Source organism: Oryza sativa, chromosome 6 (genome assembly GCF_034140825.1).
Source record: "Oryza sativa Japonica Group chromosome 6, ASM3414082v1".
Lineage (NCBI taxonomy): Eukaryota > Viridiplantae > Streptophyta > Magnoliopsida > Poales > Poaceae > Oryza > Oryza sativa.
The window spans coordinates 28102923-28130027 of NC_089040.1; the positions used below are offsets into that span (position 1 = coordinate 28102923).

At 43.1% G+C, this 27105-nt stretch overlaps 5 protein-coding genes across 7 annotated transcripts; 3 read left to right on the forward strand and 2 right to left on the reverse strand.

Annotated features, from left to right (window-relative positions):
* Positions 1–881: 881 nt before the first annotated feature.
* LOC4341742 (uncharacterized) lies at positions 882–9645 on the reverse strand. Of its 2 annotated transcripts, XR_010741825.1 has the most exons (15): positions 9555–9645; positions 8868–8965; positions 8233–8309; positions 4577–4733; positions 4076–4496; positions 3587–4000; positions 3207–3505; positions 2853–3118; positions 2375–2762; positions 2227–2304; positions 2025–2144; positions 1867–1944; positions 1687–1764; positions 1455–1574; positions 882–1379 (listed from the first exon to the last, which is right to left on the reverse strand). XR_010741825.1 is itself a non-coding variant. In XM_015787377.2 (4 exons), the coding sequence occupies exon 4, from the start codon at positions 7794–7796 to the stop codon at positions 5058–5060; it is 2739 nt and encodes a 912-aa protein (XP_015642863.1). In that variant the 5' UTR covers positions 7797–7798; positions 8233–8309; positions 8868–8965; positions 9555–9645; the 3' UTR covers positions 4830–5057. The 2 variants fall into 2 exon arrangements, 1 of the variants encoding a protein (XP_015642863.1); XM_015787377.2 differs by lacking the exons at positions 882–1379; positions 1455–1574; positions 1687–1764; ... (7 more) ...; positions 4076–4496; positions 4577–4733 and adding an exon at positions 4830–7798.
* A 5662-nt stretch (positions 9646–15307) lies between these two features.
* On the forward strand, positions 15308–16362 carry LOC107278220 (B-box zinc finger protein 32). The gene has a single exon (XM_015788343.3). The coding sequence runs from the start codon at positions 15390–15392 to the stop codon at positions 16113–16115; it is 726 nt and encodes a 241-aa protein (XP_015643829.1). The 5' UTR covers positions 15308–15389; the 3' UTR covers positions 16116–16362.
* Positions 16363–19050: 2688 nt separating this feature from the next.
* LOC9266390 (putative clathrin assembly protein At5g57200) lies at positions 19051–23277 on the forward strand. The gene is made up of 15 exons (XM_015788341.3): positions 19051–19551; positions 19698–19767; positions 19897–19994; positions 20165–20303; positions 20393–20520; positions 20629–20721; positions 20805–20855; positions 20965–21030; positions 21125–21190; positions 21297–21377; positions 21702–21779; positions 21878–22054; positions 22127–22205; positions 22412–22530; positions 22689–23277. The coding sequence occupies exons 1-15, from the start codon at positions 19465–19467 to the stop codon at positions 23088–23090; spliced, it is 1734 nt and encodes a 577-aa protein (XP_015643827.1). The 5' UTR covers positions 19051–19464; the 3' UTR covers positions 23091–23277.
* A 26-nt stretch (positions 23278–23303) lies between these two features.
* Positions 23304–24600, reverse strand: LOC4341746 (uncharacterized). The gene is made up of 2 exons (XM_015788344.3): positions 24058–24600; positions 23304–23603 (listed from the first exon to the last, which is right to left on the reverse strand). The coding sequence occupies exons 1-2, from the start codon at positions 24512–24514 to the stop codon at positions 23548–23550; spliced, it is 513 nt and encodes a 170-aa protein (XP_015643830.1). The 5' UTR covers positions 24515–24600; the 3' UTR covers positions 23304–23547.
* A 229-nt stretch (positions 24601–24829) lies between these two features.
* LOC4341747 (diphthamide biosynthesis protein 3) lies at positions 24830–26835 on the forward strand. 2 transcript variants are annotated; one of them, XM_015788345.3, is made up of 2 exons: positions 24830–25167; positions 26649–26835. In XM_015788345.3, exon 1 carries the CDS (start codon positions 24918–24920, stop codon positions 25161–25163), a length of 246 nt encoding a protein of 81 aa, XP_015643831.1. In that variant the 5' UTR covers positions 24830–24917; the 3' UTR covers positions 25164–25167; positions 26649–26835. The 2 variants fall into 2 exon arrangements, with proteins under 2 accessions (XP_015643831.1, XP_015643832.1); XM_015788346.3 differs by having other exon boundaries at positions 26652–26835.
* Positions 26836–27105: the final 270 nt, after the last annotated feature.

Below are 27105 nucleotides of genomic sequence, written 5' to 3' on the forward strand. Positions count from 1 at the left end.
ATTCACGGGCTCGGTCTTGTGACAAGAACCGCGTAGCGAGTTAACGAACTACTCAGTTCTTGCCACAAGATCAGGCCTAAGAATATGCAACACCGAGTTTATGAATTTGTAGGAGTAGGTCATATTTACAAACGGATGCTGGAACTTGAAAAAAAGAGTGGGTGTTAGAATGTATTAAAAAAATCACATTTGTATATTCACAGACTCAGTCTTGGGACAGGAACCGTGTCGCGAGTGAACGAACAACATAGAGCGAGTTCACCAACTACTCAGTTCCTGCCTCAAGACCGGGCCTAAGAATATGCAACACAAAGTTGGAACCAGCAGAACGTTTATGAAGAAGAGATGTAGTTGTGTGCTAGGTTTGGTTGTTATTTATAGGGGATGGCAAGAAGCTACGCAGTTTCAATTATTGGAAAGAGACGACGGTGCATCGGACTGTTTCACTAATCAATTCAATAGCGTCAGACTGTTTCACTCGTGATGACAATAATTGCAAAGCGACACCGTCACTTTCGGCGGCACATGCTGCATAACTGTTTGCTTTATTAATCACAAAGCGACGAAGTCACTTTCGGCGCAGCGCAGCGAAATCTTGAAAGTTTAATTGTGAATGATTTGATGCTTTGGCGCATGTCCCGTGATTGGAAAGAGAGGATGCCATTTTAGGTGCGTATCATTGCATCTCTGTGAAAAGAAATTAGTGGGCAATTTAAGTCATAGTAGTAAAAAGTAAAAGTAATATGTAATTTTAACCGCACGAGTAACATAGAAACTGCACTATTAATTTAGTTTGTGAGACTATTATTTTTGTTAGCTCTCGTACGAAAAATTAATAGTTAACCAAAAATCATATGTGTTAACTGGCTACAAAATAGGGCATAAAAATATGAGATATTTATGAACTACGAAACATCGTACAAAACATGAAGAATAAGCAGTACAAATAAATAATGTTCATTGCAGTACAAATAACATGAAGAATAAGCCAAAATCACAGCAAGGTTCAGATAGGGTTGGCAGTGAACTGAAAAACATAATGTTCACTTCTACTCGTCATCATCGTCATGGTCAGTCGTAGTCCTAGATGTGCCACCTCGCTTTTTTGTAGTTTTTTTTCCTTTGTCCTGCGGCATGTCGCGGGCCTGAGAGTGACAGACGGTTTGGCTCATGGAGCTCACGGTTAGATCTATGCGGGTCATTGTCGTTTCCTTCGCCAACCTCTGGTTATGTGGGCTGTGTCACATGAGGCGCATCATTAGTTTGTGAAGTCCGAAGCTCGTTGGGTACCGATGACGACCCTCCACCGAAGCTAGACATGTCGTCGTACGATGTAGTGTAAGGACTAAACCCTGACATTATTTCAGGGCGAAATGACCCTACAGAAGCAATGTAGATATCAATGAAATTATCAAAGCTGGAGCAAACAACAATAACACAAAAAAAATCCAAACCTGTTGACGGTGCTTGCATATATGGAATTTCATTAGGATGCGAGGAATATTGACCAAATAGCCAATCACCTTGTTACAACAAGTCCATATAACCCTGTACTCTACCACCAAATGACGTGCCTTGCATCCATATAAAATGTCACGGAGTTATTGTCTTAAGTTGAAGTGGGAATCATGTATGGCATGAAAGTGCCATTGATATATGTGTATGGAGAATGATGGCTGTGCGTACCACCGTAATCTATGGATTGTCCTTGCCATGGGTTGGTGCCATATGTAGGTGCATGCAGTGGAACCGACTGAGTAGGCCCTGTTAATATCAGGAAGTAAATAGTCAATAAGATTCATATACATGAAAAATTAATAAATTGAAATAATAAAAATATGAAATTAGATGTAAGGGGAGATTGACCGCCTAACGACGTAAACCCTCCTTGACCGATAAAATCTGCAGACATTTGGGGTATGGTAGGGATACCTTGGCTAGTCCCTGTATGTGCAATTAATTAGCAAAAAGTAAAATTACGAGTGGACATATGCATGCCAATATGGTACTGAATGTACACGGACCTGCAAATGGTGCAAATCCTCCTTGCCAGTGTGAGGTTGGCACATCGAGAGCCATTTGAGGAATCATTTGTGGCCTAGCAGGAGGCATATGAGGCACGGGACGGACCATTCGCGTTCCCTCTGTCATCAATTGGAAAACATCATTTAGTCAGTTCACATAAACAATTGGGAAAAAATAGCATATTGATGAGCTATCCCGTACCAGCAAACAACGCAAACCCACCCTGCCATTGAGAGGTGATGGGCGTAGAGCTATGTGGGGGTACCCGTTCCAGTTGTGCTGCGAACGTATAAATTAGTCTTTAATACAAATGGCATTTATTTTAGCATTCTGCAATAACGTATTTTACCTTGAGTTGAACCAAAGCCTCCTAGGCGTTCCGAAATTTCAGTGATTTCTGGGATAGTCGGAATAGTGGGTGGATCACGAAACGAAGTTGACCTTACTCCTGCACGACCATCACTGGATCGTCGCGCGGATGCTGAAGGGCGGACTGAGGTGGACGGCCGGGAAGAGGTAGAGGGACACTCCGGCATTGGCTCGAACGTCCTTGTTGATGTTGCCGGATTATAGACGTCCGAGGAATGCCGGCACGATGCGAGCCGCATGATTCGCTTTCCTTTTCGACGGAGGGAGTCGACCGCAGCCATAACTTCCTGGTTGGTACCCGCCATTCCATCTCTAAGCTTCTCCCACAATGTTTTTGCATCCCTTACTAACTCCCCTGCAATGTCGGTCTACATGGAGCGTAGCAACAATTGTTAGAAAGTGGAACCCTATGTATAAGGACACATTGATGCAACAAAATATTTAAATGCTAGTAGTACCGTCAAGTGAGTGGGGGGGGGGTGCTAGCTGCATATCATATATTTGATCAATTGTTGGTGGACCTCGCTCGTCGGGATCCTCCGGTGCAAGCAGCCGGATGAGAGTCTGCGATGAGTACCAGGCCATGTATTATTCGTAAGTGTTGTGGTCGTATGCCCTGGTCTCCTGGACGACATCATTCAAGGCCTGTGACCACGCCTCTATCCATGGGGTCATCCTTGAGTGCATAGATCGACGATACCTGTTGTCAGCTTGCCTCTTTTGCCTGCAACAAAAATACAACAATTAGCTATTAGTTATATCTGACAATTTTTAGTGCACAGAAATTAGACAGGATTGAAATAACAACATACGTGTGCACATCTGGTGGAAGGTGAAGTCCAACAGGAACTGGGACTTGTTGGTACAGTCCCATCTGACGCATTACCCTTTGAACATTATACCCCTCGACGAATATGTCGTACACCAACATTTTTCATGTCATCCAGTACGCTTCATCGTGATAGCATAAGATGCTTACTCCATGCGGTGCACGCAAAATGGCCTCTTCGTTCGTGTACGGAGTCCACCGAACTTCATTTTCCCTAAGGCTTTCGAACGCCTCGGTAAAGTACTCGTACACATTGTGCACCTGGATTCTCGCCCACTGTGGCTGCACGATCAGAGATTGTAGATTTAGTTATGCAGTACCATTGAAATGACACAAATATTCCTTTAATGCAAGCATACATACCGGTCCGTAGCACCAGCGAGTACCGAAGGTAGGACGATCATCAATTGCGTTAGTGTAATCGTCCTTGTGGGCCACGGCCACGCTCATGTATGGACGTCCGAACGAGAAGCGCTTGTACGACCACAACATGACCAAAAGTGGACACCCCGTGAAAATCGCCTACCTTTGCCCGGTCTTAATACAAGCGTCGCAGAAACCACGGTATGTGGCTGCAAGGATGGCTGATCCCCAGCTAAACTGTGCAGAAGGCAATATATTACCTTCAGCAATTTGGTGAGCAAGGGGGATTAGCTTGGCGTCCACAGTGTTCCCGTGTGACCCGGTGAACATGACCCAACCAAACAGCCAAAGTAGATAAGCCTCAAGGTACAACGTCAGTTGGTACTCCTGGACATCGTCGGGCATATATCGCACCTAACAAAAAAAACAATATGTTGTCAGATATGTGAATGTGAACGGAATATGCCTTAATTAAAAATATTCAATTACCTCAAACTGTGACAACCACTTCAATGTGGGGCCATGAGTTTCTTTTTCAGAGAAAAATATTTTGTCCTCATCATCGTCTGTATCACCGGTAGCGTACCATGGCAAAATACAGGCATATCGTGATACAATATCATCTCTCCAATCTTTCGGAGGGTCCGGAAGTACAATTGCCTGGCCGGCTAGTGGCAGCCCCATGAGCATGGACACATCCTGCAAAGTTATGGTCATTTCTCCGCACGGTAGATGAAATGTATGTGTCTCTGGCCTCCACCTATCAACCAGTGCCATAAGTAGGGACTTGTCGATATTTTGTCGTCGTTTTCTATGTGCCCCCATTTGTTTTTGTTTAGGTTCTCTAGCGTCGTAATGCATCCTTGCCTGCGTCATCTGCACGAAGGTAAGAAGACCTGCAGCTGACAACCTATGAGGAAATTTATTAGTCACATTAGGCAATGTTATAGTACGATATCATGATGTTGCAAACTTTAACCATTTATGCACCTCGCCTCCCATCGTCGATCAATCCCCCACCATCCGGCTGTACGCGGTATCAGGACAGCTAGACTAGAGCAAGAATTTCCATCATATATCTTCTTTGCACGATGTCATGCATCGATCTCTTTGCTAAGCAACGAGTAAGGCCACTCCTCTTCCATATCTGCATGTACATCATGAAGGGTAAATTAGAAATTTCATCAAGTGCACATACGGAAAAGTACATAATGCATTAAATTAAGGAATAAAATTTTCTCATAGTACAAGTACAAACTCGAGCAATATCATTGAAATAAATAGTACAACAATAGGATTACAAACGTTACAAACTTGGTAACACCTTACAATAAAATCTTACAACATTACCATAATAAAATAAATATTACACATACTTATTGACTAACATATTACAAACTTATTGAAATACAACGTCATGCAGCGAACATATCATGACCGAACATAAATAACCGGACAGTGTAGGTTATAACTACTGCAGGTTTCCTTCCTCCCTATCGTGAGCACCCTGAGAGCCCCTTCTATTCCTCCTCGCACGTTGTTGCATAGGTTCCATGGTTGAAGATGTACCCTCCTTGTTATTCTTGCAATCTCTAGTGCGGTGCCCGTACTGAAGACAGTTCTCACATCGCCTTACAGGCCCTCCCGCTTCGGATGCATCCATATCATTTCTTAAGCGACGTGTTTGTCTTCTACCCTTACCGGCCTTCAACAAATCCAAGTCTGGCACATAGATCCTGTTATCACCCCCAGTTTCGACTAGGTGTTGGAGGGACCTCCACCCGAGGATCTCAGCACTCCATGCATTTAGAACTCTATCCTTTAGGTAGAACGTCGACACGTATGATGTTGAATCAAGCTTAATTTTAGCGCATGCGGCCAGGACATGGCTACATGGCTTATGAAGAAGCTTCGGCTTATTGCAAGAGCACGAACATGTGTTATCAGATTCGTGCCCTAGAGTAACTTCATGAGTGATGACCCCAGTAGAAGATCCAAAATCCCCCTTAGTGCGACATGTGACTTCCCACCTTCGTCTTACGTTCCCAGTGGTAATGACCGTGTGAAATCTGGCCTTGTTAGCCTTCTCTTGGAGGTACTCTGCCATCTTTTTGCAGAAAGGTGTTTGTGCATTAGACATTTGTTGCAACGCCGCGGCCCGCCTCGTCCTCATCCACATCGTTGTCCTGTGCATAATGCCTTCAACAATAGCAGTCAGAGGTAAAGGCCTTAATTTGCTAAGAACCACATTGTACGCCTCTGCAAGATTAGTGGTCATTATGCCATGCCTAGCCCCATTAGTGTCATGCAGGAGTGCCCACTTATCATTCGGCTCGCACTCAATCCAATGGGTAAAACATTTGATATTCTTTGATGACCTACGCTTCTTTCCATTTGATGGAATAAGATCATCCATTGGTTCCAGGGCCTGGGGGACATGTACATCCAGCAGGTTGATGTTGGTCTGCTTTGACCGGATATGTGTCCTTGTCACCTCGTCAAGTTGTTTCCAAAGCTCATCGAACTTTGTGGACTGATTTGCCTTGCACAACCGCTTGAACATGTTCATCAGACGCCGGTTGTTGAATTGTTTGAAAAAATTGGCTCCCATGTGCCGCATGCACCAACGGCTGTGCATGTCAGGCCAGTAGTATGCACCATCACCATCCTCCTGGAGCTCTTTGATTGCCTTCAACAGACCGGCATTCCGGTCATGGATGATGCATATCGATGTGCGTTTTTGCACCACTCCCCACTTTAGATGTTGCAAGAACCACAACCAGCTTTCGTAATTCTCGCTTTCAACAAAAGCAAAAGCTACTGGAATTATCTGGTTGTTCGCATCCGCACCAACAGCTGTTAATATTTGGCCTCGGTACTTCCCAGTTAGGAAAGTACCGTCGACACACAGCACCGGCCTCGAGCACTGGAACGCAAGAATGCATGCTCCGAATGCAAAGAATGCCCGTTGCATCACAAGATAATTTGGAGGACGAATTGACTCCCGATCCTGCACAGCAACATAGGTCCTAGGGTTCCTGATCTTCAGAATGTTAAGCATCTGTGACAGAGTGTCGTATGCTTCCTCAAATGTCCCATATCTTTTCTCCATGGCCTTTTGTTTCGCCCTCCAAGCCTTGTGGTAACTAATTGTGTATTGTTCACCTTTCTCCACCAGTTTTATTATGTGCCGCACAGGCAGGTCATCACCTTCAATAATTTCCTTGTAGTACTTGTTCGCAACGTATGCCGCGGTCAGGTTGCGGTGCGACTCCCTAGTGTTCCGAATCAGACAGGAGTGTTCCTGCAGTTTGGACAGAATCCAGTAAGACTCGTACTTTGGCACGTGACCATGAAGACGGAAGACGACCGTGTACTCAGTCTTGTTAGACTTCACAACCCTGAACTGCCTTTGCGTCTTGAATGACCATGACTTCACTGCGTCTTGCAACCCCGTTTTGTCACGGAACATTGCACCCAGATTGATTTGGCCATCCCCGTAGAACCATATTGAATCATGACAAGAGTTTTCTGCAATATAACCAGGGTCTTCAAGGTTCCACGAAGCAGGCATAGGAACTTCCTCAACTTCTTGTTCATCCTCGTCATCATTCTCTTCAGCAGCGAGGTTTTCCTCATCTTCGATTGCATGTCGGTCCACCCTCTCAATTTCTTCAACTATAGCAGGTATGTCCTCCCCTTCATCGGCTTCACCAGTAGGATGGCGGTTGACCACTTCATCTCCTTGTATGGATAGATTTTGAATGTCAGGACCAACATCGCCACCATGATGGGGAGCTACAACTTCATCTTCTTCGTGTGAACTAGACCCCAACTCCTCACGGTTGCTGGATTGCCCCGCTGCGCTCTCCGTGGGGACTCTTCCTTGACATGCTTGCACCAGCATGACATATTCATATCCCCGTCTCCTGCAGCCAGCGAGCCAATCCTGCCAGGCCTTACTCCGTGTCACATTTTTTAACTCCCATCTTATGTTGTTGGCCGATCGGCTCCACATAACCCTCACGTTAACACTATATATACCCGGATCTAAAGAAAATGTGCATGTTAGCCAGTACCAAACTTCGGGCATGGTAAGGGTGTCAGGATTTGGATGGTATAGTGTGCATTGCCTAAAGTTGCTCAGATTGACACCACTTTCATTTTCCATAATTTCACCTTCACTGAAATACACTCTAAATGCCGACATTCCTGCCATTGCAGACAACACGGACTAGTCCGTAAGGAAGTCTAACAGAACAAACGTGTCCTATTCGCGACCAAAATTAGTTTACACGCATACTGTTTTTTTTGATAAAAAATTCTGTATCAATAACTACTTATTTATATTTCCATATTATTTATAAAAAAATCATGTACTTGTAATAAAAAATTTATAAATAAATAATTGCGTGAACATAAATTATTTACTTACGAATACATGACAATGCAATTCATTATTTATAATTTTACTACAACTTTGACATACAAAATATACACATGACAGTAAAATTAATACATATTAATTAATTAAAAAAACATAATTAAACATAACTATGGCAATTAATTTAAGTAAAAGAGTATGTAATACTTAAAACAACACAACCATACCATATCGTACATAAATATGATGACAAAATATTTACCTGCGTTTATTAGATACCGCCTACTCCTTTTTAACCAGCTTGCTCGTATAACAATTGCTGCCTCAAAGTTTAGTTCACTGCATAATCCATATGTTTAACTAACAAATTAATTATACATATCAATTAATTTTAATACAACAAATGACTACTTGCACCGAAGAAACATTGAAGGAAGCTAAGTTAAAAATCATTTTGGTTAGCTCTTTCTATTCTTTATCTAGGACAATGACACTCATTGAGCCGCATCATGTTCTTTGCTACGGACTGTTTGTACCTACTTAGATATGACCACCGAAACAATACTACTATTGCAAATTTGGATGAGTACATTTAATATATTACTACTTTAACTATAAATTATCTAACGGACCGTAACTTTACTTAAATACAAAATATTTGTAACTATCAGTTAGTACAAAATTATCTATAAATTTATCATAACATGATAAATTAATAGAACTAAGTTTAACTTCACTTGATTAATTACATAATCAAATTAATCATAACTACCAATTTATTATAGTATAAAACTATTTGCAGCGACATAAATTTATTTAACTGCACTTTAATTACAATATCAAATAAATTACAAACTGTCTATTAATTACAAACTGTCTTCCATTATAGTACCATACCTTGTCTTGCCTTCTTCTTTTCAACCAATTTGCTCATATAAAAGTCCCAATTTCAAAGTTCTTCGTACTACTGCATTTATTTGTTCGTTCGTAACAACCTACAATGTAAAGCACGTGTTTAAGCACACCATATATTTCCCGCTACTTAACGAATATTTATACCTTTTCCATTTCTCACAAAATAAATAAATGCATGAACTACTAAGTAATTGTAACTTAAAATTACTACAAATTAATTACAACTTTAATTTAATTTTTTGTACCACATTTAATAATTATCAATACTATTAATATCAATATCAATAACTACAAATATAACTATTAATATTTTATTTTTTTTCATTTCTTACATATAATATTGGTCGTATATATAAAATTAAACATCACATGAACTACTAATTAATTATAACTTATAATTACTACTACGTACAAATTAATTCTAACTTATATTATACTTATGTACCTTATAAATTAATTATGTCTATCTATATTTTAACCCGAATCGACTCTATTAACATTCTACATTTCTATTTTTACATACGACCTAACAAAATATAATGTAGTTGTAACTAATACATACCTAAATTTTTCTCTGACATAATTACAAACAAATATTAACTACGTGAACTAATATTTTCTAAATCCTCATCGTACGAATTTGTGCTAATAGAAAACTAATCAACTTACGTGTCTTTTTTTCCTTCTCTCCACTGCATGCACTGCCTCCTCTCTTCTCTTGCTCTTCCTCTCCTCAGTTCACTCCCTTCTGTCTTCCTCTGTGAGGACCATCTCCTCTCCTCTCAATTTAAGCCCGTGAGCGCATTGGATTCTAATGCTAGCAGTTACAAATGGCCGGCATGATGTGACTGCAACAGTAAACTGATAAGAGAATGCACAGAGCTCTTCCACCTCTCCCTAAAAAGCTAAGGTAGATGGCTATAACCCGTGCAAAAAGCAAAAAAGAAATAGAGATGGGAAACAAAGGTGTCAATGGAGAAAAGCGGCGACGCTCTCGCGCATGCGGAGCGCGATACCGAGGGCGGTCTCGCACGTGCATACCGCGATACCGAGCCTACTGCCGCGCCCTCCATGCACTCGCTCTCGCCCACGGTCTCGCGCGCGCAAACCGGGACATCGCTCGGTCTCGCTCCCTCAAAGCGCAACAGCGCTGCCCCACCTCGCTCCTCGCTCTCGCGCACGCGTATAGCGACATCGCGTTCGGTCTCGCGCTCCCAAAGCACGATGCCACGGGCCCACTGCCCTCCCCCAGGCTTTCTCTCTCTCGCGCATGCCGCATCAGCAGTCTCGCGCGCGCAAAGCGCGATACCGCGTGCCCACGTCTTCTCCGTCGCGTCATAACCGGTCTCGCGGTTTCATATTACGAAACCGGCATCGGTCTCGCGTAACGAAAGTGCAAGAGCGATGGCTCCGCCCGAGGTAGTCGTGGGGATTTCTCCACGTGGCGCTCTCGCTCGAGGGAAAAGCGATACCGCTTCGGTCTCGCGTCTCGCTTGCGCGAGAGCGCCAGCTCAACTTCGCTATCGCTCTATCAGATCGCGATTTCGCCACGCTATCACACTTTCAACGAGCGAACATCGGTATCGCTATTCCAAAAAGCGATACCGATGGTTTATTTCCACAAATCGTTCGCTATCCGGTATATTTTTGCACAATCAATCGATAAACAGTATAATTTCAAAAAAATTTCAGTAGTATGTAGCTAGGTTTGCTTCGTGCAGCTGTGTGATCCACCTGTCCATGTTAAGAGACTGATAAATACTAACTGGGCAGAAGCTTCAGAACCATGAAGATAGAACTGCCTCTGTACCATTAATATTAACTGTCTTAGTTCACGTCAAAATTAGAATTTTGATTGAAATTGAAACAATGTAACGGAAAAGTTAAAAGTTTATATGTGTAGAAAAGTTTGGATGTGATAGAAAAATTAGAAGTTTAAAGAAAAAGTTGGGAACTAAGACCCTATTTAGATAAGACTAAAACTTTTAAGTCCCTATCACATCGAATGTTTGGATATTAATTAGAAATATTAAACATAGACTATTAATAAAACCCATCCATAATCTTAAACTAATTCGCGAGACGAATCTATTGAGCCTAATTAATCCATGATTAGCCTATATAATGCTACAGTAAATATTCTCTAATTATGGATTAATTAGGCTTAAAAAATTTATCTCGCAAATTAGTTTTCCTTTATGTAATTAGTTTTGTAAGTAGTCTATATTTAATACTCTAAATTAGTGTCTAAATATAGAGACTAAAGTTAAGTACTTGGATCCAAACACCACCTAAACCATGCCTTAGTTTCTGGACCAGGACATTGCAGCTAGCCTGACACTATAACAGCACAATCATCTAGAATCTTTTGGAGGTCCAGCCTGCGAGGGTCTGGAATTTGTGTGTTTGTTATTTGGGTGGAAAGTTTTTAAAGTATACGGACACATATACTTGAAGTATTAAACGTAGACTAATAATAAAACTAATTACAGATTCCGCCTGTAAACTGCAAAACAAATTTATTAAGCCTAATTAATTCATCATTAGCAAATATTTACTGTAGCATCACATTGTCAAATCATGGTGTAATTAGGCTCAAAAGATTCGTCTCGCAATTTACATGCAAAATGTGTAATTGGTTTTTTTTCATCTATATTTAATACTTCATGCATGTGTCTAAATATTTGATGTGACCTTTTTAACCAATTTTTTTAATTTAATCTAAATAAGGCCTTATTGGTTTTGTGTTTGCTTATTGATTAACCCTATATCTGACTATCTGACTAGGTGTGTCTTTCTCCGATCAATAAAATGGTGGATTTATTAATGCAACACAAATCTCCGAGCTTCTAAACGGCTAACGGTGTAATTTTCATAAAAAAAATATATGTGAACTGGTTTCTAATAATCATTTTAAATTTATTTTTATTTTATAATAGTTAATCAATTAATTTGTACCCTCGAAAAGTTACCAGGAGAGTATCCATCTACTCCCTCCGTCCAAAAAAAAAACTCTGGTTTCCGTGTTCAACGTTTGACCGTCCGTCTTATTTGAAAAAATTATGAAAAAAATTAAAAAGACAAATCACGCATAAAATATTAATCATGTTTTATTATCTAACAACAATGAAAATATAAATTATAAAAAAATTTCATGTAAGACGGACCACCAAAGTTGGACACAAAAATCTAAAGTTTGCTTTTTTTTTTAGGACGGAAGGAGTATTCAACATTCAGCATATAGTAATAATAATTCCTCAGTGTGCAGCAAAGCTTCTGAATTCTTGCGTACCCAGACTAGTTAGCAGCAGTCAAATCCACATCTTTGATCTACGTACAGTAATGCAGTTTACGAGCCCGGGCGACTCGCGCGCGTACGTGTGACCGCTCGTGCCGTGGACGGCAGCGCGCCGCTCGCTCTACGTATACCTGCGCGCCACACACACCGTCGTGTGGTCACTCCTTTTTTTCTCGGGCCCCCGGGCGATCGAGCGGGCGCGCGGTAGCTTCGCGAAGCGAAGCACCTGAATCACCTGATGTCCAGAGAACCCACGACGCGCGCGATGGCGATGCGGTGTCGATCTCCCACGGTGGCCTACCGATCGATCAACACAACACACATCGCCCACCACACGCACACAACCACACACGCACACGGTGTCGCGCGCGCGCGCGCGAGGGCCACACGCACGCGGACGCGGTGATGCGCGAGACGACGCGCGCGCGGCGCTAGCTCACACGGCACGGCACGGCAACGGCAGAGAATCTCTTCGCGGCTCGCGGGACGGGACGCGTCGCCCCGGCGATCTGATCGCCAACCCAACCCAACCCGCCACGCCCACGCGCACACTCCCCGCGCGCGCGCCCGCGGCTGGCTGGCTCGCAGCGCACGTACGTGGCCACCCGCGCTCTCGCGTCGTTGATAGACAGGGCGCGCGCGGCGCCAACACCGGCCACGCCGTCATCGCGGGGATCAAGCAGAACACATGTTTGATACGGCTGTTTTATCGTTTCCGATTAAGATACATATTTTATCACGGTTTTCACTTTGTGTGAGGGCTATTTATTTCGTGCTTAAGATACATATTTTATCTTGGTTTTCTTTTTTCAAATGGTTTGATAGGGGTGTTCAATTCTAGATACATATTTTATTCCGGTTTTCGTTTTTGATACGGTTAAACGTTGTATTTCCTGGGAAAAAATTATATCGAAATTGCTATAACATATCGTATCAATCTATTTTCAAATCTGTAATAAATAAAGTGTTCTTTTATCCTAACTTCACCTTTAGTCTTTTGAGTGATACTCCGGTGCTCTCTACCAGTAGTATTATACTACCAGTAGATATGATCTGAACCGTTTGTTACAAAAATTAAATTAATACTACCTCCGTGATTATAAGACATTTTGACATTGGTCAAAATCAAACTACTTTAAGTTTGACTAAGTTTATAAAAAAAATAATATTTTCAACACAAGACAAATTATTATGAAAATATATTCAATTATTGATTTAATAAAACTAATTTGGTATTATAAATATTACTATATTTGTCTATAAAATTAGTCAAACTTGAATTAGTTTGATTTTAACTAAAGTCAAAACGTTTTATAGCCTGAAATGGAGGAAGTAATTTATTAAGACTAATTAGGGATAACTTTGTCATATACTTTTTTTCTTTCTAGATCGATATGTGGTCATTCATTTTGCTGGTATCGCTTATATTCCGTAAAAAAAAAGTTGGAAGTTTTAGCCACTGCTAAATGCTGATTATACCTTTCCATAACTATTTTTTACATAATGCCCTTTATATTTATACTCTCATTAGCAGGGATAGTAGTACAAACAAATTTAAACTTTTTGATTAAATGATATTAACGGTTTAGATTATATTCAAGTATCAGGAAATAGCATTGTAGTGGGGCTCAGCATCCTCAGATGTTTTGGGTAAGCGCCGTGTCTAAATCCAAACGGTGGCTAGGACGATTCTAACACTTCTTTTTAAGTACTAATCAACAATTTACAATTGGTCTCTCGAAGCGTGGCGCGGTGTCGCCTATCTCCACCCCTCAACGAAAGTGGACTAGGATATTTTCCTCTCCGTTGATGGTGGGTTGCTTTACCGCGACGTAACCACGAGATAGTCACAGCGATTTATACCCACAATGTGGTCATCAACCAATACGGATCGATCTCCTTCTCATACCACGAGTATATAATATTCTACGATTGTGACCATATTAAAATTGCAAGGCCAGGAGAGGATGACGAGTAGTACCAGTGGTGGCAACGTACGACGTTCGTGTTGGCATAAACAAACGAGGGGACTAGATTCGATCGCCCAAATCTTTTAACAGCTCGTCAGCAACAAGCTGAACCCCAAGCATATCGTTCTCTCTAGCCACAGCAATATTTTACTAAACTAAACCGCAATTTGCAGTGCGACGAGAAGGGGATGGAAAGGATTTTTTAATTTGATCCTAATATATAACACCGTGCGTCTAGAATCGTCAAACGCTAAACAAACTCACAAGTGGCAGATGGAAATTTCAAACAAATAAATCCATGCCCCCAACTAGGAATTAAACAAATCCAACCCCAACCGAAAGGAAACAGCAATTCCATCGATCAGCTCCCATCCAGGACAGGCGAAAGAAGAAGACGAATTAAACACCAGAAACAATAACCAATCGTGACAACAAACAAAACCACGACCAGGGGAGGAAGTGACCGGCCGGTGGGCGCTGAATTCGACCCGGGACGATACGAGGTTTGTGTGGCCACCAACGCCTCTACGATCTCCCAACGAGCGGCTCCAATTAACCAATTTTAGGCCATTAGCCCCCCATAACCACTTGTGTCAATGTGTGAGCCTGATTTGATCCTGCTAATAAAGTATCCCAACTCCTCCATGGAAATCCCTCCAAGTGTCGACCACCCATCGATCCACCGATCCAACGGTGTACGTTTATGTGTGTGTGACAGCCACAGCGACGTTGCGAATCCTGTTTCGTTAGAGAGCAGGTACAACAGCACACTATAAACCAACTCTAAATATATTTTAAAAAGATAAAAGACTAGAGAGAAAAATAGCATACTACATATTTGTAACTAGATATAGCACGGACTTTAAAGACGCAGTTTGTGTGTGATAGGTGAGATCAGGTATTAGTAGTGTTGTATATAACTATTGTATAAATTGACCGTAGATGATTTCGAGCTAGTAGCTGGCTATCCTATTAAACTTGCTCTTACGAAAGATTTTCGTCGTCACATTCCGTTTCCCATCATTCCATGTACGCCGCTGCTGCACGTGTGATCGAGAGAAAATTCGCTGCTTTTTTGTGTGTTTGTGTGTGAGGCGGTGAGCTGAAGCTCGTCGCGCGCTTTAAATACGCGCGCCACGCCACGTGGGGTGGTTAGGCATCGTCACGGCGCGCGACGCGATCGGAGAGAGAGAGAGAGAGAGAGAGAGAGCTCGTGTCGTGTGGTGAGGTGAGGGGATGGGTGGCGAGGCGGAGCGGTGCGCGCTCTGTGGCGCGGCGGCGGCGGTGCACTGCGAGGCGGACGCGGCGTTCCTGTGCGCGGCGTGCGACGCCAAGGTGCACGGGGCGAACTTCCTCGCGTCGCGGCACCACCGGAGGCGGGTGGCGGCCGGGGCGGTGGTGGTGGTGGAGGTGGAGGAGGAGGAGGGGTATGAGTCCGGGGCGTCGGCGGCGTCGAGCACGTCGTGCGTGTCGACGGCCGACTCCGACGTGGCGGCGTCGGCGGCGGCGAGGCGGGGGAGGAGGAGGAGGCCGAGGGCAGCGGCGCGGCCCCGCGCGGAGGTGGTTCTCGAGGGGTGGGGCAAGCGGATGGGCCTCGCGGCGGGGGCGGCGCGGCGGCGCGCCGCGGCGGCCGGGCGCGCGCTCCGGGCGTGCGGCGGGGACGTCGCCGCCGCGCGCGTCCCGCTCCGCGTCGCCATGGCGGCCGCGCTGTGGTGGGAGGTGGCGGCCCACCGCGTCTCCGGCGTCTCCGGCGCCGGCCATGCCGACGCGCTGCGGCGGCTGGAGGCGTGCGCGCACGTGCCGGCGAGGCTGCTCACGGCGGTGGCGTCGTCGATGGCCCGCGCGCGCGCAAGGCGGCGCGCCGCCGCGGACAACGAGGAGGGCTGGGACGAGTGCTCGTGTTCTGAAGCGCCCAACGCCTTGGGTGGCCCACATGTCAGTGACACAGCTCGTCAGAAATGATACTTATGCAGAGGCTTTGTTTGATCTCTTTTTCTTTTCCCATTACAAAGAGTGTTAAGTAGAACTAAATCTCGTGACTAGCCTCTCAAGAATATTGGTGTAGTAGATTTTCTTTCCTTTTCTGTTTGAAAAAAAAGAGGTGGCTACCAATGCTGTAACTTCACATATGTGATTAGATGATAGTGCTATAGGGAACCATACATTGGTCTAATTAATTATTGGTGATTTGATTAGACTTGTGAACAAATTTGTGGCTCACATCATTCACATGCTGTTTGGTCGTGTGGGGGAAAATATCTGGAGTTGTGGATCATAGCACATGCACACAGAATAACAGAAAGTCATAAACTGTTTGCAAAGTTTAATGTTGTGGAGTCAGAGATCAGCATGCAGCCTTAGTGGCTTATGTCATCATGCAGAAGTTAGCAATGGATGACTTTAATTTGAGATTAATTCAGAAGCTTACAGTTTGCACTACCTTGTGTAATTTGAGATTTGACATTTTTATATTTGCCTCCTGTATTGGATATCAGAGCATGATGGATTGATATAGGGTTTATGACTTGGAAGTTAAAAGAGGAGTTTGCCCACACTTCCAGCTCCTAGAAATCTTTTTCACATAAAGGAATACACAATACACGAATATGTACTGATTAAGCAATGACTAAACATGAATTGGATCTCCAGCAGTATTTACTTATTAGTAGTTGAAATGTACTGTACTAGGAGTATGTGTTTTCTGGGTGAATGTGCTGATCTTGAAGACTTGATGAAGACTTGATCAAGTTCAGACTATCACTTTCAGAGTTTCCGTACCACCGAAGCACCGGCTTTCTCGTTCATTGCGTCAGTAAGATGGAAGAAGAGGCTGCTCATCGTCCTCGCTGAGTACAAATATGCAACCTCAAACCAATTTCCAACCCTAAACTAAACTAGAACATATCTTGAATTCTCGATCATTCACACGTATACATCTGATTCAAGTATCCTCCAAGATAAGTGGATTGTCCTACTGCTTAATGCTTCTCAGAGAAACAGGTTTGCTGCAGAGATATTATTAGTTGTTACCTGCACAAGTGTATAAATCATTCTTGAGTCTTGACAAGCACTATAATACTCCCTTCGTTTTATATTATCGATCGATTTGCCTTTTTAAAGATAAACTTCTCAAAAGTTTAATCAAGTTTATAAAAAAAGAAAAATACAAGAAATACCATTGACAAACATCAAATTCAATAAATACCATCAATGAGTGCAACTTTCATAAAACCATCATACAAACAATTTTATCCCAGAAATACCATCGTCGATAGGATTATGTCCATTCCACGTCGTTAAAATGCACACGGTTCATCCTATAGCACTTTAACGAAGGACTGCTAACGAAAACCTAACAGTGGTGACATTTCTAAGACAAAGTCGCTTGTACAATGGTATTTCATGGAACTCGTACTCATCGATTGCATTTCTTAGAATTGTGTGCTTGTCAATGACATGTTTAAGATTCTCTTATAGAAAAATATACCAACATTAATAGCGCAAAATTAGTTTTCTTAAATCTAGCATTAAATGTATTTTTGATAGTATATTTATTTTATGTTAAAAATATTACTATATTTTGTATGAACTTAATCAAACTAAAGAAGTTTAACATAGAAAAATCAACGCTACTTATAATATAGTAGTATAAATTACCACGTAATTTCGTTCTGGCCCAACTTTATAGGTCGCACGTACGCCATAATCGTGTTTCCGGCCCAAATAGTATGGGTTGTGCAGACACCGCAATCCAGTTTTGGCCCACTCCAATATACACGGCCACCGCATGGGACGGACAGCTTCGTTGTCAATGATCGCAGAAATCCTAATTCGCGCGTACGCGCTACTTCTCCAAGTCGCGAGCGTGCCACATGGCCGGTCCTCCTACGACCGAGCCTGCGCGCTTCTTTTTTCTTTTTTTCCCTTTTTTTCAAGTAGGCGCAACTACTGTGTTTCTTTCTTCTTCTTTTTTTTTTTGCCGTTAACTACCACACGCGTCTAAGAGTAGGAGTCAATATTTGAAAACGTTCAGGTCAAGATTTAAAAACTTTTAACTCAGATTCGAAAACTTTCAAGTCAAGATTTAAAAACTTTCAACTCAGATTTGAAAACTTTCAACTCGGACTTGAAAACTTTCAACTAAAGATTTGATACTCTCAATTCAAATTTAAAAATTTCAAGTCAAGATTTGAAAACTTAACTCAAGTTTGAAAACTTTTAGCTCAAATTTAAAATCTTTCACCTCAAAATTCAAAATATTTGATAAAATTTGAAAACATTCATCTTAAAATTCAAAACATTCAACTTAAATTTTAGAAACATTTCAACTCAAATTCAAAGCTCTGATATTGAAGGTGAAAGATTGAATTTATAAAATATTAAAAAAAATCATGCGCGCGTGTGGAAAAGAAAGAAGCGATTAAAAAATCTGGAAAAAAAAGCGATCTAAAAAAGGAAAAAAAATTACGTTAAAATAGGAGATCTAAAAAAAAAAGAAACGCGTAGGACGCGGCTGGCGCCCGCGCCGGCAGCATCCCCCAATGATCGGCTGGGCCGGGAATAACAATAGGCTTGATGTACCTGGAATTTAGCAAATGACTACCTGCTTCGTCAGGACTATTTGGAAATGAGCCCTTTCCTGGATTATTTGCAAAAAGACCCTACTCTGGGTTGTTACGGGCTTATTCACTTTGTGGCCAAAATCATCCCAACCAAAATTTCTTTATTGAATCTTGTTGGTTTTGGATGAATTTAGTTTGATTTCTTTACAAAATTCGATAGTGTTTTTATGCGAGAAAATTTTCAAAACTACCAAATTTTGATAAGATGATACCAAATTTAATCAAATTAAAAGCAGTAGTAATAAATTGAACTCTGGTTCGATAGTGTTCGATTTATTACTGGAACTGGGAAGCTCTCCGCGTCCGGTTCACTCGCCGGACGCCGGCGGCGCATCATCTCGGCACAAGCAACGGCGATCGCCGCCGCCGCCGGAGGAGGACATGATCAGTGCGCGCGCGCGCGCGTGCTCGCTTGTGCTGAATCGAATGCTTCGATCATCTGAGTAGGCACCCATGGCGCGGTGCGCCGATGGATCCCTCTCATTTTTAGCAACCGCCGAAGTAGCCGGGCAGCTTCCACCACCACCACCACCACCACCAACGCGCGAGCCTCGCCTCCCCTCGTCTCGCTCTTCCTCTTCGTCTCCCAGCTAAAATTGGCACACCGTTCGATCCACCCCCCCCCCCCCCCCCCCCTTGCGCGAGGCTGCGGGCGCGGCGGCGGCGGCGGGCGACGGCGAGGGCAGCATATGGGGCCCGGAACCTGGCGCAAGGCCTACGGCGCGCTCAAGGACTCCACCAAGGTCGGCCTCGCCAACTTCAACAGCGAGTACAAGGTCAGCCCCCTTTCCCTCCCCAAATCCTATCCCCTCCATCGATCCGCCACAACACTGCTGCGTAATGTGCATTTCAGATTTGTTTGGTTGGTTGTTACCCTGATCGATCTGATACCTACATTGTTTTCTTGATGGAATTTTGGCAGGATTTGGATATCGCCATTGTGAAGGCAACCAACCACGTAGAGTGCCCGCCCAAGGAGCGATACCTCAGGAGTGAGTGGTTTCTGTTCTTGGGGGTGGGATGCAAGCAAATTCCCCATATGGCCATATCCAATTCTGGTTCACCAAATGTTGCTAGGTTTTATTTTATTTATTTATTTATTTATTTATTGCTGGATGCAGAGATACTCTTTGCGACCTCGGCGAATCGACCGCGATCCGATGTTGGTTACTCAATATGTACATTGGCTAGGAGATTATCCAAGACCAAGAACTGGATTGTGGGTTTATGCTGATGGTCCCTGATTTTTTAAGCATATTCCATTTGGTTCTGTTCATTCTTTTGTTTTCCAATGAATAGCTACTGAGAATTGCTCCTGTTTGGAATTTTCAAAATAAGGGTGAGAAAAAAAAATTCAGATGTTAACAGCTATTTATCTTGTTTTTGTAGGTCGCATTAAAAACATTGATAGTGATACATAGATTGCTCAGAGAAGGTGATGGGACATTTAAAGAAGACTTCTTGAACTATTCTTATAGAGGAACTATTTTGCAGATTCCACAATTCAAGGATGATTCGAGCCCTTTAGGTTTGTGATTTTTTTTTCTCTGAACTATAAGAGATCTCTCTATCCTAGTTTCACATCTGAACTGATGCTCTCCACCCTACTTAAGTCAGCTTGGGATTGCTCTGTTTGGGTGCGCACATATGCGTCCTATCTAGATGAACGGGTCGAGTGCTTTAGAATTCTAAAATATGATGTTGAAGCGGATCGCCTGGTGAAATTACCCCAAGCTTCTGGCAAGGTGACATCAGATTTCTAAGTTGGATACAGATAGTCGAACAGCGTTAACAGAATTCTGACTGGCTGATTTCATGGTTGTAATGTTGAAATCTTGATAAATTAATTCCAGGCACACAGCAGAACAAGAACTCTACCATGTGGAGATCTTTTAGATCACTTGCCTGCATTGCAGAGACTACTACTCAGGCTCATTTCTTGTCAGGTTTAATTTTATCAAGCTCACATGCACTTACCCTGTTCTCCAATATTATTATCTCGTCAAGTCCATCATTTTTGTTGTTGCAGCCTGAAGGTGCAGCCTGCACAAATTATCTTGTACAATATGCATTGGCCCTTGTAAGTTTCAAACTTTGCCATAAAGATATCCCCTTTTCATTACAATTTTAATTCACAGCAAGTGCGTGATTCCTACTACTATTGTGGAGGTTTTTTTTATTGGCCTTAGGTTTTGAAGGAGAGCTTCAAAATATACTGTTCGATCAATGATGGCATCATCAATCTTGTTGATATGGTACACTGACAGTTCTTCTTGATATCCTCCCAAGTGTTTTGCATATGTGGAGCAACAATTTGTGAACATAAGCTTGGTTTCTGATCTCATGTAGTATTTCGATATGCAAAAATATGATGCTATCAAGGCACTTGAAATTTATAAACGAGCTGGCTATCAGGTACATAAAGCTCTCATTTGTGATATTCTGTAGCGAGGAGTAGCATATAGCTACGTCAACTTACTATTTTTTTTAACTCTATGGTATGATTTTTCCTGTTCAACAGGCAGAAAAGCTTTCTGCTTTTTATGAGCACTGCAAACGTCTTGAATTGGCAAGGACTTTCCAGTTTCCTACTTTGAGGCAGGTACATTCATTCAGTGATTCATCCCTGTTTTAAATTGAAGAATCCTTCCCAATCTTGACTTCAGTAGGTTCATTACTTCTACATAAAACGAAATAGTTTTATCGGACGCGGAAAGAAGCACGAATATCCTGATATACCAAACATTCCTAATTAGTACCCGTTGTCAAAATCACATTTACGTGATAATGGCCTACGGTTTTCTTTACTTTTTTCTTGGCTATTTGCCTATTCCTATGTATAAATATTACACTTCAGTTATTTCCTATCTGCTAAATCTCCAGTTACAATGATTTCATGGTGTTTTGATGGATTACCCATATGCAGCCTCCCCCTTCATTCCTTATAACAATGGAAGAGTACATCAGAGAAGCACCCCGTGTCAGCATAGCAAGTAAAAGTTTGGTGAGTGCGTTAACGGTTGGTACAACTACAAAGAGAAGGTCATAGCAGAAAGAAGATTCCACAGCAGTTCTGTTGATTTGTTTCTGCTGCTGAAACAGGAAAGCGAGGAGCAGAATTCACCTAGTGATAACGAAGATGAAGCTCCACAGGAAACAGAGAAACCAGTGGATGAGGAGGAACAAGAACCTTCAGAGCCTGAAGAAGAGCCACAGCCTACAGCTGAGTCCGTGGAAGGAACAGAGCCGGTACCACTAGCAACTACTGGGGATCTGTTAGTAAGTTCCATCTCCTCCAACTCAGTGCCTATTTCATCGCATCCTCCACGCTGATTTCTATGTTGCGTGCAGAATTTCGACGAAGAAGTAAACCCCCTGATTGCAAATATTGAAGAAAGTAATGCACTGGCTCTTGCAATTGTGGCACCAGGTATATACTAGATGCAATCTCTGGTTCAGATATACTACTTTCACTCATATTTGTCATATAGGATAATTGGCTAAGTAGCTGATAAGGACAACACCTCAGCATTGAATGCATTTTATCATCGTCGATCCTATTTTCATGTGCGGATACTGTTTTTTAGTTTCTAAAGATTGTATCTGCTACTAAATATTGTACTATGGATGGTTCAGGGAATGAAAACAAGGCCTCAGCTTCACAAGATTTGTTTGCGCTGGACAAGTCTGGGTGGGAATTGGCACTGGTTACCGCACCAAGTACCCACACAAGTCGACCAGTTGACAATCAGTTGGTAATTATCTTCTTTCTAGTTGCTGTATTTTTTACCACTCTATACAGGATTTCAGAAAGCTCAATACTAGCAAGAAGGATAATCATAATTTGCAGCTGATACCAAGTTACTACTAAAATCAGTCAATAGCTAATAACTTATCTGCATTTGCCCAACAGGCTGGAGGATTTGACAAGCTACTGCTAGACAGCCTGTATGAAGATGAAGCAAGGAGGCAGCAAATAGCCAGTGCAACCTACAACGGCAGCGTTGCAGGAAACCCATTTGATCCCAACGATCCATTTGCAATGTCTAATAACTTCGCGCCACCGTCGAATGTTCAGTTAGCCATGATGCAACAGCAGCATCAGGATTATCAGGAGCAGCAGCAGCAGTATTATCAGATTCAGCAACAGCAGCAAATGGTGACGTTGCCGCCGCAAACATACCATCAGCAGCAGCAGACACAGTATTCTGCTCTTCCTTCTCATGATGGATTATCCAATCCATTTGGTGATCCATTCGGTGGCCTTGTTGCGATGGCTAATCCTCCAAAGCAAAACAATTCAAATTTAGTCTGAATTCGCACATTCTTTTCTGTATCACCCTCCGATTTTTGATCGTATCTCCTTTTCCAATTTTGAGGAGCAACTTGTATAGTCCGACGATTTTCAATACTGCATCCTGACGATGCAATGTAATACTCACATTTGGAAACTGATATGATCATTCAAATGTCGATGTACCAAAATCACATGTTATGCTCCACTCTTCATTTCACCAACCAACTCAGATAATACCAAGAAAAGGGTGGTAATTATTAATCTCTTTATAGTTTGTTTGATGAGTCTTACATATTATAACCAGATGAGCTACATGGATTCCTGCGTTTTTATTCCCTCACAGTAGCTCATGAATTTCTGGATTCTACATTTGTACAACAGCAGAAAACAAATACTAGCACATGAAACAGGCAAAGCTTGAATTCGTCTTCGGCTGATTTGGCTTCCACTAATGCATCTTCAGCTGGAATTTCGCTCATTCATCTTCAGCTGGAATGACATCCGAGCGCTCCACTTCATCCGGAAAGTGTCCTGCATGATCATTAAATAAGCTAAAAATGAGCAACGGTGCAAAATTAAGTGCAAGAACAGTAGGGTAGATACTAAATAGGCAAGCCAAATTAGACTGGAATTGCAGAAGAGATAAGGAAAACAATGAAATACACAAATTTGTTCTGCTCAGTTCTTGTGCGTGTTTGTTGAAGCATTTCATGATTAGGAATTGCAGGATGGATAAGGAAAACAATGAGTAGTCACAAATTTGTTCCGAATTCGAGCAGTTCTTGTGCGAGTTTGTTCAAGCGTTTCATGATTAGGAATTGCCGAAGGGATAAGGAAACAATGAATGAATAGACAATAGTCACAAATTTGCTCTGAATTCGAGTAGTTCTTGCGCGAGTTTGTTGAAAAATTTCATGATTAGGCAGCATGAGCAATATGGGGGAAATCGAGATCCCTGAATGGTTAGATTCTGAAGAACTCTTACCATCGATGAAGTAGGTCGTGCAGGGGAATCCGCGGGAGGCGGCGTCGACGGCGCGCGCCTCGTCGGCGGAAAGCGCGCGGGGCACCGGCCCCATCCTCGCGGCGGCGTGGCTGACGAGCGCCAGCAACCCGCGGGCGGCGCCGGCGGGCCGCGGCGGCGCGTAGTACGACGTCCCGGGCCGGAACGGCGCCCACTCGGGCTCCGACATCCGCGCCATGGCGCCGTCGATGGCCTCCTCCATCCGCCGCGCCATCGCGCTCGACGACGACCCGGCTTCCTCCGACGTCGACGCGCCCCCCGCCGCGGAGGCGGCGCCGCCGCCCTCGACCACCTCCGCCGCCGTGAGCGGCAGCCGGCGCCGGGTGTGGTAGCCGCACCGGGCGGCGGCGAGGATCCCGATCCCGCCGCGCCGCGCCAGGAACCCCGCCCGGGAGAGCGCGCGCGACGACGCCGACATGGACACGCGACGCGGCGGTGGCCGGAGAGCTCGCAAACCGGTGGCGCTCGCCGCGGACGCGTGGTGGTGTCGCGAAGGTTTGAGAGGAGGAGAGTGGGAGGGAGCCGATGGTAAATATAGCAGTAATCCGAGGGCTTTTCCGCAAATTACACGGTATCCGGTTCGGATTTCGGAAAACTGCAGGCTGCCTCCGCCGGTTTTGCCCCAAGTCGGCTTAGGGACCTATCCGTAAATAAAATTATTGCAAGGGGTTATTCGAAAATTACCCGCCGCCTTTACCCTTGTCGTGTACGCGACTCAACTCCCTCTTTCGTTGGAGAGGCGGCGGCGCGAAAAATCCGAAGCTTTCGCGGGAGGAGCTAGGGTTTGTGTGTGTGGTTGGGCGCGCGGCGAGCGGCGGGAGATGTCGGCGTACGACGAGGTGGAGATCGAGGACATGGAGTGGAACGCGGAGCTCGGGGCGTACACGTACCCGTGCCCCTGCGGCGACCTGTTCCAGATCACGCTCGCCGACCTCCGCCTCGGGGAGGAGATCGCGCGGTGCCCCTCCTGCTCCCTCTTCCTCACCGTCGTCTACAACGAGGAGGACTTCGCCGACGCCAAGGAGCCCCCGCACAAGCCGGCCCCGCGCCCCGTCGCCGTCGCCTGAGGCGGTGAGTTTTTTTTTTTTTGGCGCAATTGGAATCCGTTTCCGGTGAAGCGTGCTCGTTTGTTAGGTTATAAGTTTGAATCGTTGCTGTGTAATTTGGAGTATTAATTAATCGATCTCCTGTATACCTGATTATGGATTCAATAAATAGTTCTGAAATTTTAGCTTTTGGATGACTTCTGAATTCTGTTGTATGTTTTATTTTGGACGAAGTGGGGAAAAAATTGCAGCCTTGGTACAAGCATGCGATTCGTATACCTGATTATGGGGAAAAAATTGCAGCCTTGGTACAAGCATGCGATTCGTATACCTGATTATGGATTCAATAAATAGTTCTGAATTTTTAGCTTTTGGATGCCTTGTGAACTCTGTTGTATGTTTTATTTTGGACAAAGTGGGAAAAAATATGCAGCCTTGGTACAAGCATGCGATTCAGCGGTTTGCAAAGTTAGGAATTGATGTATAGTATAGTAGACCTATGTAATTTTGAGAGTGTGGTTGGCTGATAATATTGATAGGTAAAATGGAGGAGTAGGATATTGATGCTCAGGATTGAGTACAACCTGAAACCACAGATGTTTGTATTTTGAATTCCTCATATATGATGGCGCCTGGGCTTGATTGCTTTGATTGTAACAGGTGTGAGATTGTCCTAACTTCATTGTTTGTACTAAGACATATTTAGGTGGTCAATTAGGTGCAATTTGATTACCTACTATGTTTTGGCATGAGCCTACCTCAAAGAAATTTGGCAGCCTCTTCTTATGGCATTGGTCCAGAAAGTAAATAGAGTAACGGTTGTGCAACTTGAATAAGTGAATGATGGTGATTGGTGAGCTTCAGGAATTTTTGTCAGTCGATTGGTTAATGTGACGCTTTGGGGGTGTTTACTTGGTTCGGTTGTTTACTAATTGGAGAAATTTGTTAATTGATGTGGCAATGTGGCATGATAGGTTCTCTCTTTATTTTCGCGAGTGATAGGTCTCCTGTTGGATTATTTGTTGATGGAAAAATTAGGTTTTGTTTGTGCCAGTGGACATGCTTTCCAAAAGAGTCATTTACAATTAGAGTAACTGATGATGTAGATTGGCAACTCAGTTTTTCTATGGTGAGGAAGCTTGTTGAAGTTTAGGTTATAGTGACTTCATAGGTGTTTATTCATCATTTTAACTGGGAGGATGAGCTTGTCTTAGGTGTGCAAGTTTTTTTCTTGTCTTGCCAAGAGTATTGGTAAGGCTACAAGGGGAGCCTATGGTTCTTTGTACTTTGATCTGTATTGTTAACTTCTTAGAAAATCTTTACTCGATTTGGTTAACACCAAATTTCAGTATTCACACTGTATAATATTCTATACATTTTTTGGTAACCTTTGCTGCATTAGTAGTATTTTCGTGCCAATTTGCAAGCACTACTTAAGTTTCAGAATGCTTGTTTCTTCTTGCTGTCATTTGGGTATTGTTGACTGACATCATTCATTGCTTGCAGCAGGATGGAATCAGGCTTAACTAAGATGAGAAAACAAACGGGAGCATTTGTACTTCTAAGATGAGAAAGTAGTTATATCGACCTTTGGCTTTTGAATTCACTATGTACGGAGTTACCAAAAAAAAAAAACCACAACGTGTTGACGGGGCATTATGAATAACTATTGCTTGGAGATTTTGCTGTTGCATATTTTTTTACACGATCTTGCGCTTACAGATTTACAATCTCGGTCACGGTTCCATGATCTGTGTGGCTCTGTGCCATGTAAAAAATCTTGATGAAGGTTTCTTCAGGGGAAAAAAAATGGGGATGATGAAGCTTATGCAGTGCAAGTATGCTGACACGGTATAACTCTTCTATTGATGTTGAATGCATAGATCTTTACATTGCTGCTCGATCAAGATCAAAATTCTAACCGGATAAAAGGAGCATAATATTGTAAACAAAGTTCAACACA

Coding starts and splice junctions, on each gene's coding strand:
- LOC4341746 (XM_015788344.3), bottom strand. CDS start 24,514: ATGTCGGCGTCGTCGCGCGCGCTCTCCCGGGCGGGGTTCCTGGCGCGG. Junction 23,604..24,057: donor CACGACCTACTTCATCGATG/GTAAGAGTTCTT, acceptor ATGATCATGCAG/GACACTTTCCGGATGAAGTG.
- LOC4341742 (XM_015787377.2), bottom strand. CDS start 7,796: ATGTCGGCATTTAGAGTGTATTTCAGTGAAGGTGAAATTATGGAAAAT.
- LOC107278220 (XM_015788343.3), top strand. CDS start 15,390: ATGGGTGGCGAGGCGGAGCGGTGCGCGCTCTGTGGCGCGGCGGCGGCG.
- LOC4341747 (XM_015788345.3), top strand. CDS start 24,918: ATGTCGGCGTACGACGAGGTGGAGATCGAGGACATGGAGTGGAACGCG.
- LOC9266390 (XM_015788341.3), top strand. CDS start 19,465: ATGGGGCCCGGAACCTGGCGCAAGGCCTACGGCGCGCTCAAGGACTCC. Junction 19,768..19,896: donor CAAGGAGCGATACCTCAGGA/GTGAGTGGTTTC, acceptor TGCTGGATGCAG/AGATACTCTTTGCGACCTCG. Junction 21,378..21,701: donor AGTTTCCTACTTTGAGGCAG/GTACATTCATTC, acceptor ACCCATATGCAG/CCTCCCCCTTCATTCCTTAT.